The 18,434-nt window shown below is 33.5% G+C and overlaps 1 protein-coding gene across 1 annotated transcript; it reads right to left on the bottom strand.

Annotated features, from left to right (window-relative positions):
- Positions 1 to 1,140: 1,140 nt before the first annotated feature.
- Positions 1,141 to 18,307, bottom strand: LOC125650201 (isocitrate dehydrogenase [NAD] subunit alpha, mitochondrial-like). The gene is made up of 10 exons (XM_048878262.2): positions 18,212 to 18,307; positions 17,744 to 17,854; positions 16,691 to 16,863; positions 15,727 to 15,856; positions 14,021 to 14,154; positions 8,713 to 8,815; positions 7,695 to 7,759; positions 6,777 to 6,858; positions 6,515 to 6,667; positions 1,141 to 3,119 (listed from the first exon to the last, which is right to left on the bottom strand). Exons 1-10 carry the CDS (start codon positions 18,260 to 18,262, stop codon positions 3,036 to 3,038), a joined length of 1,086 nt encoding a protein of 361 aa, XP_048734219.1. The 5' UTR covers positions 18,263 to 18,307; the 3' UTR covers positions 1,141 to 3,035.
- Between the last annotated feature and the right edge of the window lie 127 nt (positions 18,308 to 18,434).

The following is an 18,434-nucleotide window of genomic DNA, read 5'->3' as shown; positions in this document are numbered from 1 at the left end:
TCATTTTGCTCGACAAATGCGCACATCTTTTCCTGAGCAATAATCTGTATGAATTTTGACAGTTTTCAGGCTCATGTTGAAAAAAAGGCGGGAAATGTCTTATTCATGATGTCATAATGCTATTGAATTAGGAATATCATTCTGATTTTGCTGACATAGTACACCTGGCATATATTCTACTTTCTTAAAACGCTGATTAAGGTTAATTCCAGACACATTTTATTGAGGGAAATTTTTTGGGCCTTTTTATGTATACAATGGGACCCTGTTCTTAAAGGACACCAGTCTTCCATATCTGCTTCATACTTGAGATATTTATTGAACAATAACATAAATGTTAACGACAAACCAACAACTAAATTTTATGACAAAAGGGATGTCTTCATCGTCAACTTCCAATATTTATGTAACAATATTCCATTATCACCTGCATAAGGTGTTTATGTTCCTCAACTGATTCAATATGCAAGAGCTTGTTCTGCATATGATCAATCTTTAAAACGTGACAGTCTACTGACGAACAAGTTGATGTTACTGGGATTTAAGTCGGTATTTCACAAATTCTATGGTCTTATAACAATCTAATTTACCAACACCTGTCATTGTGTCAAATGCTGTCCAACATGTTTTATACCAATTGTTAGGCCATTTACCATTCTTTACACACTGGTTTTGAATAAGGATTACTCTGTTTACCTGATCAAGATACATGTATAAGGATCACAGCAAGTATGACCGGTCAACAGGGGATGATTACTCCTCCTATAGGCTTCTGATCCCACCTCTCTGGAATGTCCAGGGGTACGTGTTTGCCCAACTTTTAATTTTGTATTCCTTAAAGGCGATACGAGATTGATGAAAAAATAAATAAAAATATTAAACTTTATTTATTGATCTTAATTAGTGTCTTATTTTGGTAATTTTACAGATATGATATGCCATTTAATTGCGTTTTATTCCTCTTCTTATCCTTGTAAAGTGTCTTATAGTAATTTCTTTAATATAAGGCGCTATATAAATTTTATTATTGTTATTCATTATTATCTTCACCATTTCATCATAATCATGACTAATTTCCCAAATATCTGCATAATGTGTTGACAAAACTCTACTTTTTTGATAAAAATGAAAACCCACCTATTTTGTGACATCGTATTTCATATTTAGAAGAAGGGAACAGGTGATGTTGCATTAAACATTCTGACATTTGTGAAGCATCTGGCCTGGAGTTATAAAACTTTTCCCGTACTCGTACTCAAACTCAGCGATGTTTGTTTTGAGTACAACTCTGAGCAAGTTCCAAGCATACTCGAAAAATCCTGAGCATGTACTCCATTTGAGTGCGAAAATAATTTTATAAAAGCTTTATAACCTTCACTTTTGATTAAGATACATTTTAGAGCATGGGGTTTGAGTTCCGAGTATGAAAACATGCTCGAAAAAGTTTTATAACCTCCAGGCATTTTCAATGGCAAAGAATGATGACAACCAAACTGATATTATGTGAAACAAGTATACTACTACAGTGTATATAGTAACATCATTCTGTCACACAATCATGAACTCTAAAGATTTCACATGAATTTTTCATCTTATTAGTGGTCAGTCTGAGATACCATGCATGCAGGTACTATCAAGAAATGAATTCCATAATTTTAAAGATCAGTGCAGATAAAAACTAGTCCGTAGCCTTAATCATAAGTGTAGATAAAATATAACTGTTCTAGTTCATAGCCTAAAATTATCAGTGTAGATAAAATATAACTGTTCTAGTTCATAGCCTAAAATTATCAGTGTAGATAAAATATAACAGAACAGTTCTAATCCATAACCTTACATATAAATGAACAATACTGTCTTTGACTTTTTCTATTTTCACGACATATATTTAAAAAAAAACAAAAACAACAATGCATGTACAACAGACACGGACAGAAATAAAGGTAGAGAGTTTAGCTTATAGAGACAATAATCCATCGTAAACAGAAGGGGTTCCAAGGGCCACATTCAGCTCCAATTTTCATTAAAAATCAAAAGATGCTGGCTTCACACTTCTCTAATAGTCATGGTCAGAGTTCTCCATCTCATATTGATGGGCTCATTCATCAAAATTGGCAAGATTTGTAAAAATTTGTCAAAATTGTGCAACTGATCTTCATTGGTAAATCAGTGCATTATGAGATGGTTAATTTCATTCACCGAGATATCAGTTCTTTGCCTTGGTAGTTTGAGCATTTATCTTCATTGTTAGTTCACGACATCACTTTAAGGTACCACTATGACATCAATTTACTGAGTGTATTCAAACTGAGAAGTTGATATTCAGATTTGACAAGCAAAACATTTAAAACTAAGGTTGGAGCTGAAATAGACCCTTTGTTTATAATACAGGAGAAATTTCACTGTATTTACCAGTACAACCAATTTCATAAGAATGTCTTCCCATCAGTATGTGGATTATATAACAGTATGTACATGTATTTGACAGGAATTAATCTCAGGTCATCTCTGTTACTTTACATGTATATCGCAAATTTTAAAAGCAGAAATATCGTATATATCTCATCTAATACCACACTTATATAGTAAGACTTCATTCAAAAATGAATATTGCAAGAAATTAATTTGCACTGTCATATAATATCACATATAAAATTTATATTCCACGGCATTGTTAAATCTGAGATTCACACACACACACACACACACACACACACACACACACACACACACACACACACACACACACACACACTACGTGAGTTACATAAATCATAGACAATGAAATAAACATCTAACAAGACAACAGTTTGAATCTCCAGCACTACATGAAATTCTTGGGACTTGTTCAGTAGATGGAAACAGTGAATCATACATGATGCATATGGATACAAAAGTAAATAAATCTCCACTTCCTACAAAAACTTCCCAGTAATTTCAAATATCTATGATGACAGATCTTCAACAATCCTTAACATGTAAAATGTTCAAATGTGGTCAAATTTCAATAAATAGTCTAGTTCTCTGTCCTGGGACTACTCCATTTCCCGTACTTTTCTGCAGATTTCTTCTGTGAACTCTGAACACTTAGATTTTCCCCCTAAATCACCAGTCAGAACCTGAAACAAGACACATCAACCATTAAATAACATTTATTATATTCAAAGTTCATCTTCTAAACTCATTTAAGTAATTTTTTTTTATCCCATTTTCTTATGGGGAGTTGGTGGTCAACGTTATTCTAAAGTTTAACCATGGGAATAAATGATATCATACCAATTAAAAATTAAAAAAAAAAAAATGAAAATAAATAAATAAAAAAAAAAAGAAAGAAAGAAAAAATCGCTAAAACGCATCAAAGATGAGTATGGCTGAGTTGCAGTTTGGAAAATTATGCACGCTTGCATTCACAAAGTAAAAACATGCACGTATTTAATATAGTTTATAAGTATGAAGCTTTGAATGGCCGCAATAGGTATTTAGTGTGATAATGACCTTGACCTTTGGATTTCAAAAGCAACATGAATCTTGAATGTCATCAGGATTTGAAGTCTGATAAACATGCACCAGCAAGTACATGTATAAAAGTTAGAGGCAAGCTCAAATCTACAGTATATAGTGAAAAAGAGACCTTGACCTTTGACCTTTTGACCTCAAAATAAATAGGAACCTTCCTCTTTTGGATGTGATCATGTTATGTAAGTTTCACAAAGATGCCCTTAGTAGTATGAAAGTTAGAGACCAGACAAGCTCAAATCTATGGCATTTAGTGACAAAGTGACCTTAACCTCAAAATAAATAGGAACCTTCCTCTTTTGGATGTGATCATGTTATGTAAGTCTCACAAAGATGCACCAAAAACTATGAAAGTTAGAGACCAGACAAGCTAATTGTGGACGCCATCCACCCACCCGACTGGACGCCCATCCTTCGCCAATTTAAAGGCCAAGATTTGCTACGTAACTCGGCCAAAAAAAAAATAAAATAAAAAATACACGAATTGTGTGTCACATAATTTTATGATGACCTATACTAGAGATTGTTTTTATGAAAAACAAATGTCTCCCTAGCTCCCCAAATTGAGAGTACTCCAAATGAAACCTCCTCCCCTTAAAGGACACAGCGCATGTTTCTAAACTTTTTCATTTTTTCAGCAAAATTAACTCTTGTTATGCCTAAAACTACTGTAAATGTGTTTTAAATGAAATATTTTGCGTAGTTTTCGAGTTTGAAAGCGATGAAATTCAAATCTTGCGATATGCATATTTTCTTTCGCTAGTTTACGCGCCATTTTGTGTGACGTCATATGCGCCCTTGGGTTTGAAAACATCTATTAGCCATTTCATAAACAGATTAGATTTAATCGACAAAAAACCAATTGTCACGTTAACGGCTTGTAAATAATAATACATTAAGCTGTTTTGTGCCGTGCTCAGGTGTACTAGTTGTCGGTAGAAAGGATTTAGACTGAGTATTTTTCAATTTTTCGAAGGAAGGTACGAGAAAAAAGACGTGGATAATTTTTTTGTTGGAGCAAGAACTTTACCTTAAAAAACACACCCAGTCACCTTTTCAAACATCGCTTGGACAGAGACCCTGATAAACTGCGAGAAAATGGATATATCGAAGCTATAAGCACTGGTAGGCCTATAGCATACATTCTGTTTTGCTCTTCAAATTCAATACACACTCGGATCAACTGACCTTCATCTTGTAACAACATATATCGACGATACAATGTAACTTCTACCAACTGGTAGATTTACAACAACAACAACAAAAATAAAGATCTATACAAAATAATTGAACTTTTAATTATACAAATAATAGAATATTGTATTTCCTAACTTTAAATTGAATTATAAAATTATTTCTTTATTGAACTCGTAGTATCTTGAGTGCGTCAGTAGGCTATAACGCCGTGCTACCACTTCGTACTTCCTAAAGACGTGCAGATCACAATTCAAAAATAGTAATAAGATTGCTTTATCAAAATAAAATAATGTGATTACCACTTTAAATTTGAATAATTTTATTGATTTGTGTGTGTTGTCTTTTGCTTTCTTTCCGAAATGCACGCGTGACAATAGCTTGGCATAGGGCCTAGTTGTCAACAATTTAATGTATCATAATTTGTCTAATCCAAAAATAAATAATGATTGCACTGTTTATTTTAGAAAAACAGCGCCAATTACAGATGTATAAAGGAATAACATCCCCAAACAGTTTGTAGACGGCGACCCATATAAACATTATTTACTTCCAATTTTGCCGATTTCATACACGCTTTACTCGCTATATTTGGGTATTTACATCGTTATATGTGTGCACTGGTGGCGAACACATATAAAACTCGGACAATTTATCAACATTGATTTAAATGTTGCCCATGGTAAATTAATTAGGCCCCTAAAAGTTGAGTTTTTAATCATATCTCGCAGTACTTTCACAATCCGAAGGGCGCATGTGACGTCACTGTACCACGTGACTACCTACCTAATTAACTTGACTTTTTGAAAACGGGGCTTAGATTTAAGTCTGTATTGTGGTTAATTATCGCAAAATTTCGGCGAACGAACTATTAGGATTAATTACTATAAGCATAAAGAAGACAAAATGCATGTAATATTGTATACTTTGAAAACATGAGATATGTCCTTTAATGTACTGCATAGGATGGAGGAAAAAGCACGGGCAGGAACGTAACACATTATGAACATCAATAAACCATATAGGAGAATTGTTCACAAACTATTTTACACCCTCCAATCCGAAGATCCACCAACTTTAAGGAAAACAATTGGATCCTCCTGTCCCTACAATATGCACATCTGCAAATGGCATTGTTGAAGTATTGCAAAGTTTCAAGTCTATCAGATAATCCATATAAGAGGATATAAAATGGATCCTCCTGTCCCGACAATATGCACATTTACATATGATAATGAAGCATTGTACAAAGTTTCAAATCTATCAGATAAACCATATAGGAGGAGAAGTGTTCACAAACTCTTTTACATCCTCCACCCCTCTAAGATCCACTATAACTTTTAGGAAAATGATTGGATCCTCCCGTCCCAACAATATGCATATCTACATATGGTAATGAAGCATTGTACAAAGTTTCAAGTCTATCTGATAAGCCATATAAGAGGAGCAGCGTTCACAGGATTTTGTGACAGACTGACAAACAGACGGACAGACAGAAAGTACAAAAACAATATGTCTCCTCCTGGAAGAGGAAAGACAATGAATGACTCACAATTGCATTGCATTTTAATAAGCAAGACGATTCAGCAAAAACACTGTGTCATGTAATCTGGACCAGTTCAATTATGAATATAGTGAATTAAACCTTAAAAGATAAATAGCTTATAAGTTCTGACCGAAGTTAGAGCTGCACAGACAGATAAACCAAAAGCAGTTTGCTCCCATACTACAAATAGATATCCAAAAAACATTGATATTAACACCACTTTGATTTCTTTCCATTCATGGAGAACAAAGCACTCACCCTTCCTTCTCTGATAACATCAAAACATGCCATTTCTATGCGCTGCGCATACTGGCCTAGACCCATGAATCGCAACATCATAACCGCGCTGAGTAAGAGGGCTGTGGGATTAGCTTTGTCATCCCCTGCGATGTCAGGGGCTGTGCCATGAACCTGTCAACAGAAAAGACACTGAAGTACGACAGGAGAACATCCCATTTCACGTCATTTCACAGCTTTTAACTTTTTTAAATGTATATATACTAAAAAACCAAGAACTTACAGATTCAAAAATAGCACCATCCTGACCAATGTTACCACTAGGTGTCACCCCGAGTCCTCCAATTAGTCCCGCACAAAGGTCACTGTCAATCAGAAACAAATACATTAAAACCTGATCTAAAAATAAACCATCATAGGATGATACAGCATTTATCTCCCTTATTTAAGTGGTACCAATAAACAGTATCATTCCCAATGCAATCTAATTAAAATTAGAACTTCCATCCGCTCCCCAGTTTTCGATACGTCGCGTATCGAAAACTGGGGAGCGGATGGAAGTTCTAATTTTAATTAGATTGATTCCCAATGGTAAATACTATTGATTTTCCCCAATTCTGAGGCTAAAATATGTCCAGTAACAAACTGCTACGTCTTCATATTTCAAGGCTCACAATTCGCTTTGTATGAAACTACATTGAAATGTACAAGCAACAAACAAATTTCTTCACTTCCTCTTAAATAGAAAGAAGAGGTAAATAAAATGGTGCTTATTAGTAAAATTGCAAACATCGAATACTTGTTTATTCTTTAAAATATGGTTTATTTAGTGTTCATTTTAAAACAAATGCAATTTGTTGACATGAAAGAAATTTCCCAATTTGTTCTATTTTGATGCTATTTTCCCCCAATGATAGAGATATCAGTACCATTCCCATACGGTAGGGAAAAACCTGCTGTGACAAAGTGAAAGTAGAACTTCTTAGCTGTGATAGCTAATCAACATGTAACACAAAAATGTACATCATAAAAGGAAATATACAAGTAGGTGTACAGCTGTAGATCTGCAAACAAATATACATGTGTAGGTCTGCAAACAGGGACATCTACAAACCTCTGAATATCACCGTATCGATGGGGCATCAATAGATACATAGAAGGAAATATACGTGTAGGTCCGAAAACAGGGAGATCTACAAACCTCAGAATATCACCGTACAGATTGGGCATCACTAACACGTCAAACTGAGTTGGGTCCTGAACCATCTGAAAGGGAAATAAATCATTAATCTTACATGTAGAGCACAGTATTTCATATCATTTCTATAGCAATTGTACAGGTCTCCTAAATATACAATTGCACAGTTCTCCTAAATATACAAATTTCACAAAAATAAAGTTTTACTATTCATATCTACTAATACAGTATTTAGTTAGTTCTAAACCAACCTCTTTTACAATGTACCCTACAGTTTCTGAAGGTACATCAGATATAAAAAAAAAAAAAAAGTCATTATCTTATACAGTATAGGAATTTCATTCAAACAATTTTACTGTTCAATGTCAAGTCTGATGTTTTCAGCGTAGCTGCAAAATAAGCTCCCTAGTCTGAAAAATTTATAGGGAATGAGAGTTATCGTAACAAATTATAAAAGCAAACAATTTAATACAACCAAAGTTTTTTCCCACCATTGAAGTGTTTACAGTATGAACTCTGCCACCTCCAGATTCTAATATCACATGTATTGTCACTACATTGATGACAAAACATAAATTCAAAACATTTATTCCAGAGTCATTTGAAATGTCAACAATCATCTGTTTGTTAGGTTCCCGCCGTGTCAATTGTCTCAGTTTTTATGTTCTCTTTAACACAGAATATCAAATTTAAAAAAAAAAAAATACTTCCATTAACTCCCCTACATCTACATGCCATTTCTGCGGAATACCCAGAATCTTAAGGAATTCACCCCACCCCACCCACCCCCAACCTCTTTTTGCAATTAACATATTTTAGCATCTGGGGAAAACTTTTAGGATGCAGATGGCAGAGTAAACAGAGAGATATGGAATTAAAAAATTAAGCTGTTAATTGCAAGTTTTTGTATAGTGTGGCACAGTAGCTTCCAGTCATTCATACCAATTTTTCAGACAAGGGAGATAAAGTTCTGCAGCTCAATCTTTGGCGTACATCAGAGATACCCACTGTGCAGACTTACGTTTAAGCAGACTGTGTCTAGGTACATCTCTTTGAATTTAATATCTTTGTTCTGTTCCGCTACATGTCTACAGCACTTCAAAAACAAACCATCTGTCATCTTCCTGCAAACATTCAGCACATCATTATGTCACTGCATTCCAGCTGAACGCCAGCTTTGAATCTATTACAGGTTTACAAATCAAGCTAGATCTAAATTGTTTAAGGACATATGTGATATTTCTTGTACAATTCACATGCACAGAGTTAGCACATTTTGATAGTTCCTGGTTGTTGCAAGAAGAAATGTAAAATCAACCTTAAACGTACTGCAGTAAGTCTTATAAATGGACATTACTGTCGCAAAGAAAGAGATGAAAATCTTTGGAACAACCAGGTATCAAACCCGGGACCATTGTATTACTAGTCAGGTGATCTGACCACTGAGCTATCCAGGCAAATATACAAAGTTTGGTAATTATTATAACAATATAAAAGTTACACCAATTTTGGAAATCATACAAGAGCTCTTCATATTGAGATGAAAAAATAATTTTAGAGAAAATGTCAAAAACATCACATATGTCTTTAAAAGTCTCTCAATAGTATGTTACTAATTTTCTGGTCACATTATGTTGGCTTTGTGGACTGCTATAACTAGTTTACTATATCTTACTAATTTTCTGGTTACATTATGTTGGCTTTGTGTACTATATGTTACTAATTTTCTGGTTACATTATGTTGGCTTTGTGTACTATATGTTACTAATTTTCTGGTTTCATTATGTTGGCTTTGTGTAATGCTATAACTAGTTTACATGTTATGTTATTAATTTTCAGCTTACATTATGTTGGCTTTGTGTACTATATGTTACTAATTTTCTGGTTTCATTATGTTGGCTTTGTGTACTATATGTTACTAATTTTCTGGTTACATTTTGTTGGCTTTGTGTACTATATGGTACTAATTTTCTGGTTACATTATGTTGGCTTTGTGTACTATATGTTACTAATTTTCTGGTTACATTATGTTAACTTTGTGTACTATATGTTACTAATTTTCTGGTTACATTTTGTTGGCTTTGTGTACTATACGTTACTAATTTTCTGGTTACATTTTGTTGGCTTTGTGTACTATATGTTACTAATTTTCTGGTTACATTATGTTGGCTTTGTGTACTATAGGTTACTAATTTTCTGGTTACATTTTGTTGGCTTTGTGTACTATATGTTACTAATTTTCTGGTTACATTATGTTGGCTTTGTGTACTATATGTTACTAATTTTCTGGTTACATTTTGTTGGCTTTGTGTACTATATGTTACTAATTTTCTGGTTTCATTATGTTGGCTTTGTGTACTATATGTTACTAATTTCTGGTTACATTATGTTGGCTTTGTGTACTATATGTTCTGGTTACATTATGTTGGCTTTGTGTACTATATGTTACTAATTTTCTGGTTACATTTTGTTGGCTTTGTGTACTATATGTTACTAATTTTCTGGTTACATTATGTTGGCTTTGTGTACTATATGGTACTAATTTTCTGGTTACATTTTGTTGGCTTTGTGGACTGCTATAACTAGTTTACATGTTATGTTACTAATTTTCTGGTTTCATTATGTTGGCTTTGTGTACTATATGGTACTAATTTTCTGGTTACATTTTGTTGGCTTTGTGTACTATACGTTACTAATTTTCTGGTTACATTATGTTGGCTTTGTGTACTATATGTTACTAATTTTCTGGTTTCATTATGTTGGCTTTGTGTACTATATGTTACTAATTTTCTGGTTACATTATGTTGGCTTTGTGTACTATATGTTACTAATTTTCTGGTTACATTATGTTGGCTTTGTGTACTATATGTTACTAATTTTCTGGTTTCATTATGTTGGCTTTGTGGACTGCAATATCTAGTTTGCATGTTATGTTATTAATTTTCAGCTTACATTATGTTGGCTTTGTGTACTATATGTTACTAATTTTCTGGTTTCATTATGTTGGCTTTGTGTACTATATGTTACTAATTTTCTGGTTACATTTTGTTGGCTTTGTGTACTATATGGTACTAATTTTCTGGTTACATTATGTTGGCTTTGTGTACTATATGTTACTAATTTTCTGGTTACATTATGTTAACTTTGTGTACTATATGTTACTAATTTTCTGGTTACATTTTGTTGGCTTTGTGTACTATACGTTACTAATTTTCTGGTTACATTTTGTTGGCTTTGTGTACTATATGTTACTAATTTTCTGGTTACATTATGTTGGCTTTGTGTACTATAGGTTACTAATTTTCTGGTTACATTTTGTTGGCTTTGTGTACTATATGTTACTAATTTTCTGGTTACATTATGTTGGCTTTGTGTACTATATGTTACTAATTTTCTGGTTACATTTTGTTGGCTTTGTGTACTATATGTTACTAATTTCTGGTTACATTATGTTGGCTTTGTGTACTATATGTTCTGGTTACATTATGTTGGCTTTGTGTACTATATGTTACTAATTTTCTGGTTACATTTTGTTGGCTTTGTGTACTATATGTTACTAATTTTCTGGTTACATTATGTTGGCTTTGTGTACTATATGTTACTAATTTCTGGTTACATTATGTTGGCTTTGTGTACTATATGTTCTGGTTACATTATGTTGGCTTTGTGTACTATATGTTACTAATTTTCTGGTTACATTTTGTTGGCTTTGTGTACTATATGGTACTAATTTTCTGGTTTCATTTTGTTGGCTTTGTGTAATGCTATAACTAGTTTACATGTTATGTTACTAATTTTCTGGTTTCATTATGTTGGCTTTGTGTACTATATGGTACTAATTTTCTGGTTACATTTTGTTGGCTTTGTGTACTATACGTTACTAATTTTCTGGTTACATTATGTTGGCTTTGTGTACTATATGTTACTAATTTTCTGGTTTCATTATGTTGGCTTTGTGTACTATATGTTACTAATTTTCTGGTTACATTATGTTGGCTTTGTGTACTATACGTTACTAATTTTCAGCTTACATTATGTTGGCTTTGTGTACTATATGTTACTAATTTTCTGGTTACATTATGTTGGCTTTGTGTACTATATGTTACTAATTTTCTGGTTTCATTATGTTGGCTTTGTGTACTATATGTTACTAATTTTCTGGTTACATTATGTTGGCTTTGTGTACTATATGGTACTAATTTTCAGCTTACATTATGTTGGCTTTGTGTACTGCTATATCTAGTTTACATGTTACATTACTAATTTTCAGCTTACATTATGTTGGCTTTGTGGACTGCTATATCTAGTTTACGTGTTCAGCTTACATTATGTTGGCTTTGTGGACTGCTATATCTAGTTTACGTGTTCAGCTTACATTATGTTGGCTTTGTGTACTATATGTTACTAATTTTCAGCTTACATTATGTTGGCTTTGTGTACTATATGTTACTAATTTTCAGCTTACATTATGTTGGCTTTGTGGACTGCTATATCTAGTTTACGTGTTCAGCTTACATTATGTTGGCTTTGTGTACTATATGGTACTAATTTTCAGCTTACATTATGTTGGCTTTGTGTACTATATGGTACTAATTTTCAGCTTACATTATGTTGGCTTTGTGTACTATATGTTACTAATTTTCAGCTTACATTATGTTGGCTTTGTGTACTGCTATATCTAGTTTACATGTTACATTACTAATTTTCAGCTTACATTATGTTGGCTTTGTGGACTGCTATATCTAGTTTACGTGTTCAGCTTACATTATGTTGGCTTTGTGGACTGCTATATCTAGTTTACGTGTTCAGCTTACATTATGTTGGCTTTGTGGACTGCTATATCTAGTTTACGTGTTCAGCTTACATTATGTTGGCTTTGTGGACTGCTATATCTAGTTTACGTGTTCAGCTTACATTATGTTGGCTTTGTGGACTGCTATATCTAGTTTACGTGTTCAGCTTACATTATGTTGGCTTTGTGGACTGCTATATCTAGTTTACGTGTTCAGCTTACATTATGTTGGCTTTGTGGACTGCTATATCTAGTTTACGTGTTCAGCTTACATTATGTTGGCTTTGTGGACTGCTATATCTAGTTTACGTGTTCAGCTTACATTATGTTGGCTTTGTGTACTGCTATATCTAGTTTACGTGTTCAGCTTACATTATGTTGGCTTTGTGTACTGCTATATCTAGTTTACATGTTACATTACTAATTTTCAGCTTACATTATGTTGGCTTTGTGGACTGCTATAACTAGTTTACATGTTATGTTACTAATTTTCAGCTTACATTATGTTGGCTTTGTGGACTATACGTTACTAATTTTCAGCTTACATTATGTTGGCTTTGTGTACTATATGGTACTAATTTTCAGCTTACATTATGTTGGCTTTGTGGACTATACGTTACTAATTTTCAGCTTACATTATGTTGGCTTTGTGGACTATACGTTACTAATTTTCAGCTTACATTATGTTGGCTTTGTGTACTATATGTTACTAATTTTCTGGTTACATTATGTTGGCTTTGTGTACTATATGGTACTAATTTTCAGCTTACATTATGTTGGCTTTGTGTACTATACGTTACTAATTTTCAGCTTACATTATGTTGGCTTTGTGGACTATACGTTACTAATTTTCAGCTTACATTATGTTGGCTTTGTGTACTATACGTTACTAATTTTCAGCTTACATTATGTTGGCTTTGTGTACTATATGTTCTGGTTACATTATGTTGGCTTTGTGTACTATACGTTACTAATTTTCTGGTTACATTATGTTGGCTTTGTGGACTATACGTTACTAATTTTCAGCTTACATTATGTTGGCTTTGTGGACTGCTATATCTAGTTTACGTGTTCAGCTTACATTATGTTGGCTTTGTGGACTATACGTTACTAATTTTCAGCTTACATTATGTTGGCTTTGTGGACTATACGTTACTAATTTTCAGCTTACATTATGTTGGCTTTGTGGACTATATGTTCTGGTTACATTATGTTGGCTTTGTGTACTATACGTTACTAATTTTCAGCTTACATTATGTTGGCTTTGTGTACTATATGTTACTAATTTTCTGGTTACATTATGTTGGCTTTGTGGACTATATGTTACTAATTTTCTGGTTACATTATGTTGGCTTTGTGGACTGCTATATCTAGTTTACGTGTTCAGCTTACATTATGTTGGCTTTGTGGACTGCTATATCTAGTTTACGTGTTCAGCTTACATTATGTTGGCTTTGTGTACTGCTATATCTAGTTTACGTGTTCAGCTTACATTATGTTGGCTTTGTGGACTATACGTTACTAATTTTCAGCTTACATTATGTTGGCTTTGTGGACTGCGGTGACAGTGTCCCTGTTGTTGTCTCTTGCGTAGGAGAATGCATACTCTGCCACTCTCATCGATGCCTCCTCCGTAATCTTCTTAATGCTCTGTACCACACCCTCAACAATCTGTAATCAAACAGCAAACCAAAATTTTATTCCATCTATTTCAAAACTACTAACAGTCCAAAATTTCATGGAACAAGACTTTGTTGTGTGTAGAATTAGCAATATCATCAGGCATCAGGTGGCTAGGTGTGTTGAATGGGCTTAAACAGGATTAGACATTTAAGTTTTTATCTTGCTTGCCGTCGGGCCAGGAAACTTAAACTTTTTACTTGTCCGAATGAAAAACTTAGTTGTCCAAAAACTTTCAGACTGAAATACTCCCATCAACTAGTAATTTTAATTATCTCCCTATGTCAATCGGTGAATAGTATGTATTGTAAAGCACTTTGAGCAGCTTACGCTGGAAAAAGCGCCATATAAAACCAATTATTATTATTATTATCAATAGCCAAGTTTTCCCTTCTTTAGAATAGTTTTCCCTCTTTCAAGTTTTCCCTTCTTCCCTAATGCTATACAAGTTGCATTATTGTAGTTGAATGAAACTGATGAAAAAAAATGTCCTTGAAAGTTATACATAAGAAAATTACAATGGTCAATGCAGGGAAATAGATCTTTTCACCGCAAAATAACGGATAAGGGATATAGCATGATGCGAAGTTTTGATACATGTATTTAATTCAAATGTTCAATGTATTATTTCAATTTTAAAAAAATTTCCAATGTGTACACCAAATCAGTTTTTATTCACTGAAAAAAATTGAAAAACCCCTGTTGGACTCGTGAATAGACAAATATTGCAGGGCTTGAAGCTAACTTTTTATGTCACCAGTCCAGCCGGACTGATAGGGTATAATTTCAACCAGTCTGCAGAAAAATTTACCAGTCCAACAGAGTTTTCCAGAAATAATTAAACATATTTCGTTAATGTTATTAAAATGAAATTTAACTCGATATGCCTCGGACAATATTTCAATGTTCAATTAAATGTGGGATTTATATATTACGTCTTCATATATCTACAGATCGAAGCATGCCAAATGTGAAAATAAAATTTCATAAACTTTATATTTTCCAAAATGATGCTTTAGAAAATTAACCAGTCCCATCGGACTGACTAAAACAAATGTCAGTCAGTCCGCCAGACTTTTAAACAGTCACAGACTGACGGGCATATGTTAATTTCGAGCCCTGTATTGCTGATATTATATTTTCATACATGTTTTAATAGGAAGTCGGCCATTATGATGATGTTGAGTACCTCCTTAAGAGAGGATTGGCTTGAAAGTTTTTACTTTCTATGGTAAAAGAAAGTAAAAACTTTCAAGCCAATCCTCTCTTAAGGAGGTAATCAACATCGTCATAATGGCCGACTTCCTATTAAAACATGTATGAAAATATAATATCAGCTAGCTTGATCTTGTATGGAACAATTCTTGCAAAAAAACCAATCTGCACAGAACATTGAACAGTTTGCACAAAACAAAACAGAATGCTTTGGAGGTGTAGTAACAGGCTTCAGGGTCTGTAAAACACTTTGGTGTAGTAACAGGTTTCAAGGTCTGTAAAACACATTGGAGTAGTAACACGCTTCAGGGTCTGTAAAACACTTGAATAATGTTCTGAGTGACTCACCACATGTTCTATACCGCTATATTCCCCTTCTGTATTTTCTCGGATGGTGACCAAATCCACATTAGAATACACTGTTTTATACCCTTCTATTGACTTACAAGGCCGAACATTTGCATACAGGCTGAAGGCTCTACAAAAACAAACATAACTGTAGACAGATCAGGGAATCTATACTAGATAACAACAAACTTTCAAAGTCATTCAGGAGCTCACACTCTCGATATGACCATGACCTCAAAATTTAAGTCATAGGTATCTTTCTCTATCATATCTTTTTATACTCAATATGAAGTCTATAGGGTAAAAATATCTGAAGTATTATATCACAAATAAAAGTGTTGATAAACAAAAATAAGGGGTTCCCATATTTACACTATCACAAAGAGAGGTCTCCAACAGCATCTTAATTTTATAATGAGAAAATTTTATGTCTTTTGTCACCAGATTTCAAGGACATTCAAAGATCTTCATCTAATACGTTATCTTCTATCAATGGTAATTGTCATCCCTTGAATAGGTGTAATGTTTTCAAACTTTGTTTTCTTGGAAAATCAAATGAACTGTTTTCTTAGAAAACCAAATGTAATGTTTTCATAATGCAAATTCTTGGAAATTCAAAATGTGATGTTTTCAAAAATTTTTTTGTTTTGAAAACAGATATGGTTTCTGATGATACAAAGGATTGTACATGCATAAATCAGAGTATGGGAGAATTGCATTGTATTCTGGATAGTCTTCATATCGGTTTCTCTGTTGATAGATACTTGATATAATCTATGATACAAGGTACAATGTAATATCAATCATATCTATTTTGATATTCATAAAAGTGTACAGTAAATTAGCAGAACAAGGCTAGTGATAAAAGTGCCAAGATAGAATTTGGTCTTTCATTTCAATATTTTGATATGAGATAGAAAGATGATAGAATCATAAGAACAATACATGAAAATGTCATATTCACTTTCTGAGAGCCAGATTTAACGACTGGTGTCCTTTCCCTATTGGTGTAGCTAGTGGGCCTTTCAGCCCAACTTTTGTTCTTTCCATGGATTCAAAAATCTTTGGAGGTAGTCGGAAATTTCCATCTGGACCTTTAACAGGAGTGACATCAACATCTTCCCAGTCAATTGGAGCCTGTGTTGAAAGGATAGTAAAATAAGAGAATAGTACATGTATTTCATAATTACGGTCATTTATAAAGCTGATAGATATAATGGGGATTGTATTGAAAGGATACTAATTAAAATAAAGTAATAGTCGCGAAGAGCTCGATCCAATGATTATGCAATTGAGTCACGTGGTTTGCTCTTCATCAGCCGAAAAATGATGGGGACTACCCATAATGCCTCCGGAAAAATGTCGCCGTCACTGCGGTATACTTCATTGACAATCCCGTAATTAAAATAATTAGATTGTTTAAAAAGTACCATAAACGTTTTTAAATTCCAAACAAGCTTTCTCATAGCTTCAAAGGTTTTGTTTTTGCTTGGTTTGAGAGAAGAAAAAACATTGCAGCTAATATGACGTCACAATTTGTAACTGTTTACATCAAACGCGTTATATTTCCCGCGTTAAAAGAAGAGGCGGATAAAAGTCGTGTTGCAAGATGTTAATGAACTTCGCTCGTCTCAACGGTCACACCGTACAACATATTAGTAAATTTCATAATTAAAATCATTTATAAAGTTTAGATAGTAGGTACCACAATTTCTTCCTTCAAATTCTTCACAATTCCTGGTGATTCACTTGATTAAATTTAAAGAAGATACACTATACAACATGGGTTCCTACTCTCAGCGGAGATTATTTGGACTGACGCCTTCATGAATTATGAAGGACTGCCCCAATATTTGGTGAAGGCATCAGTATATATCTCAACTGAGATTACATAGGTTCCATTCTTTGAATGTAAAATTAAAGTGTGATGATCCAACACTTCTATCGTCATTGAAAGATATATGCAATGCATTAAATTTTCAGAAAGTCGTAACTGAATATAATATTTTTAATTTACCCCTGCAGTACTAAATATGTCTTTCACAGATTGGGAGATTTCAGGACCAATCCCATCTCCTGGAATCATAGTAACAAGCTGTCTTCCTTCTGTACAGTAAGGTCGAGCACCCTGAAGAAATGTCGCATATAAAAATATTATACATCAAATTAATGGATCTCGTTAGGTTAGTTGTATTTTGAGGCGTTTAGACCTTATCATTAAACTTGTAATAATTCATAAACATTCTTAGACCAATCTCAATTGTTTGAAATTTGTAGAAATATGTTTAATCACCAACAACTAGCATTTAAGTAAGATAGAAGTCTACAAATGAAACGAAACTAAATGTCTGTTTACAAAACGTCGTCTGCATGTTTCCACGTGGGCTTTCAAACGCCGGTATCCTTACACCATCCTTCTTATGTTAATTTTAAATCTCTTTAAAAATAAGTAACACTAATATTCTTCCATACTTAACCCACTAACCACGTTTGGAAGCTCCTGCAGAAACCTTTTTAACGTTTGACGAAAAGCCATCGTTGTGACCTTCAAAATGGAGAGTTCTAAAAAATTTCGATTTCCGTCTCCAGTCAGGGTGGTTCAGACGCTTAAAACATTAAAATGGCGATCTCAAAGGTCAAAATAATCGCTGGAATCAAAGTACCCTGAGTACTGCCAGTGTCGGAAAACAAAGTGTTATTCAAAATAA

Source organism: Ostrea edulis, chromosome 5, assembly GCF_947568905.1.
Source record: "Ostrea edulis chromosome 5, xbOstEdul1.1, whole genome shotgun sequence".
NCBI lineage: Eukaryota > Metazoa > Mollusca > Bivalvia > Ostreida > Ostreidae > Ostrea > Ostrea edulis.
This window is presented reverse-complemented; position numbering and strand designations above follow the sequence as displayed.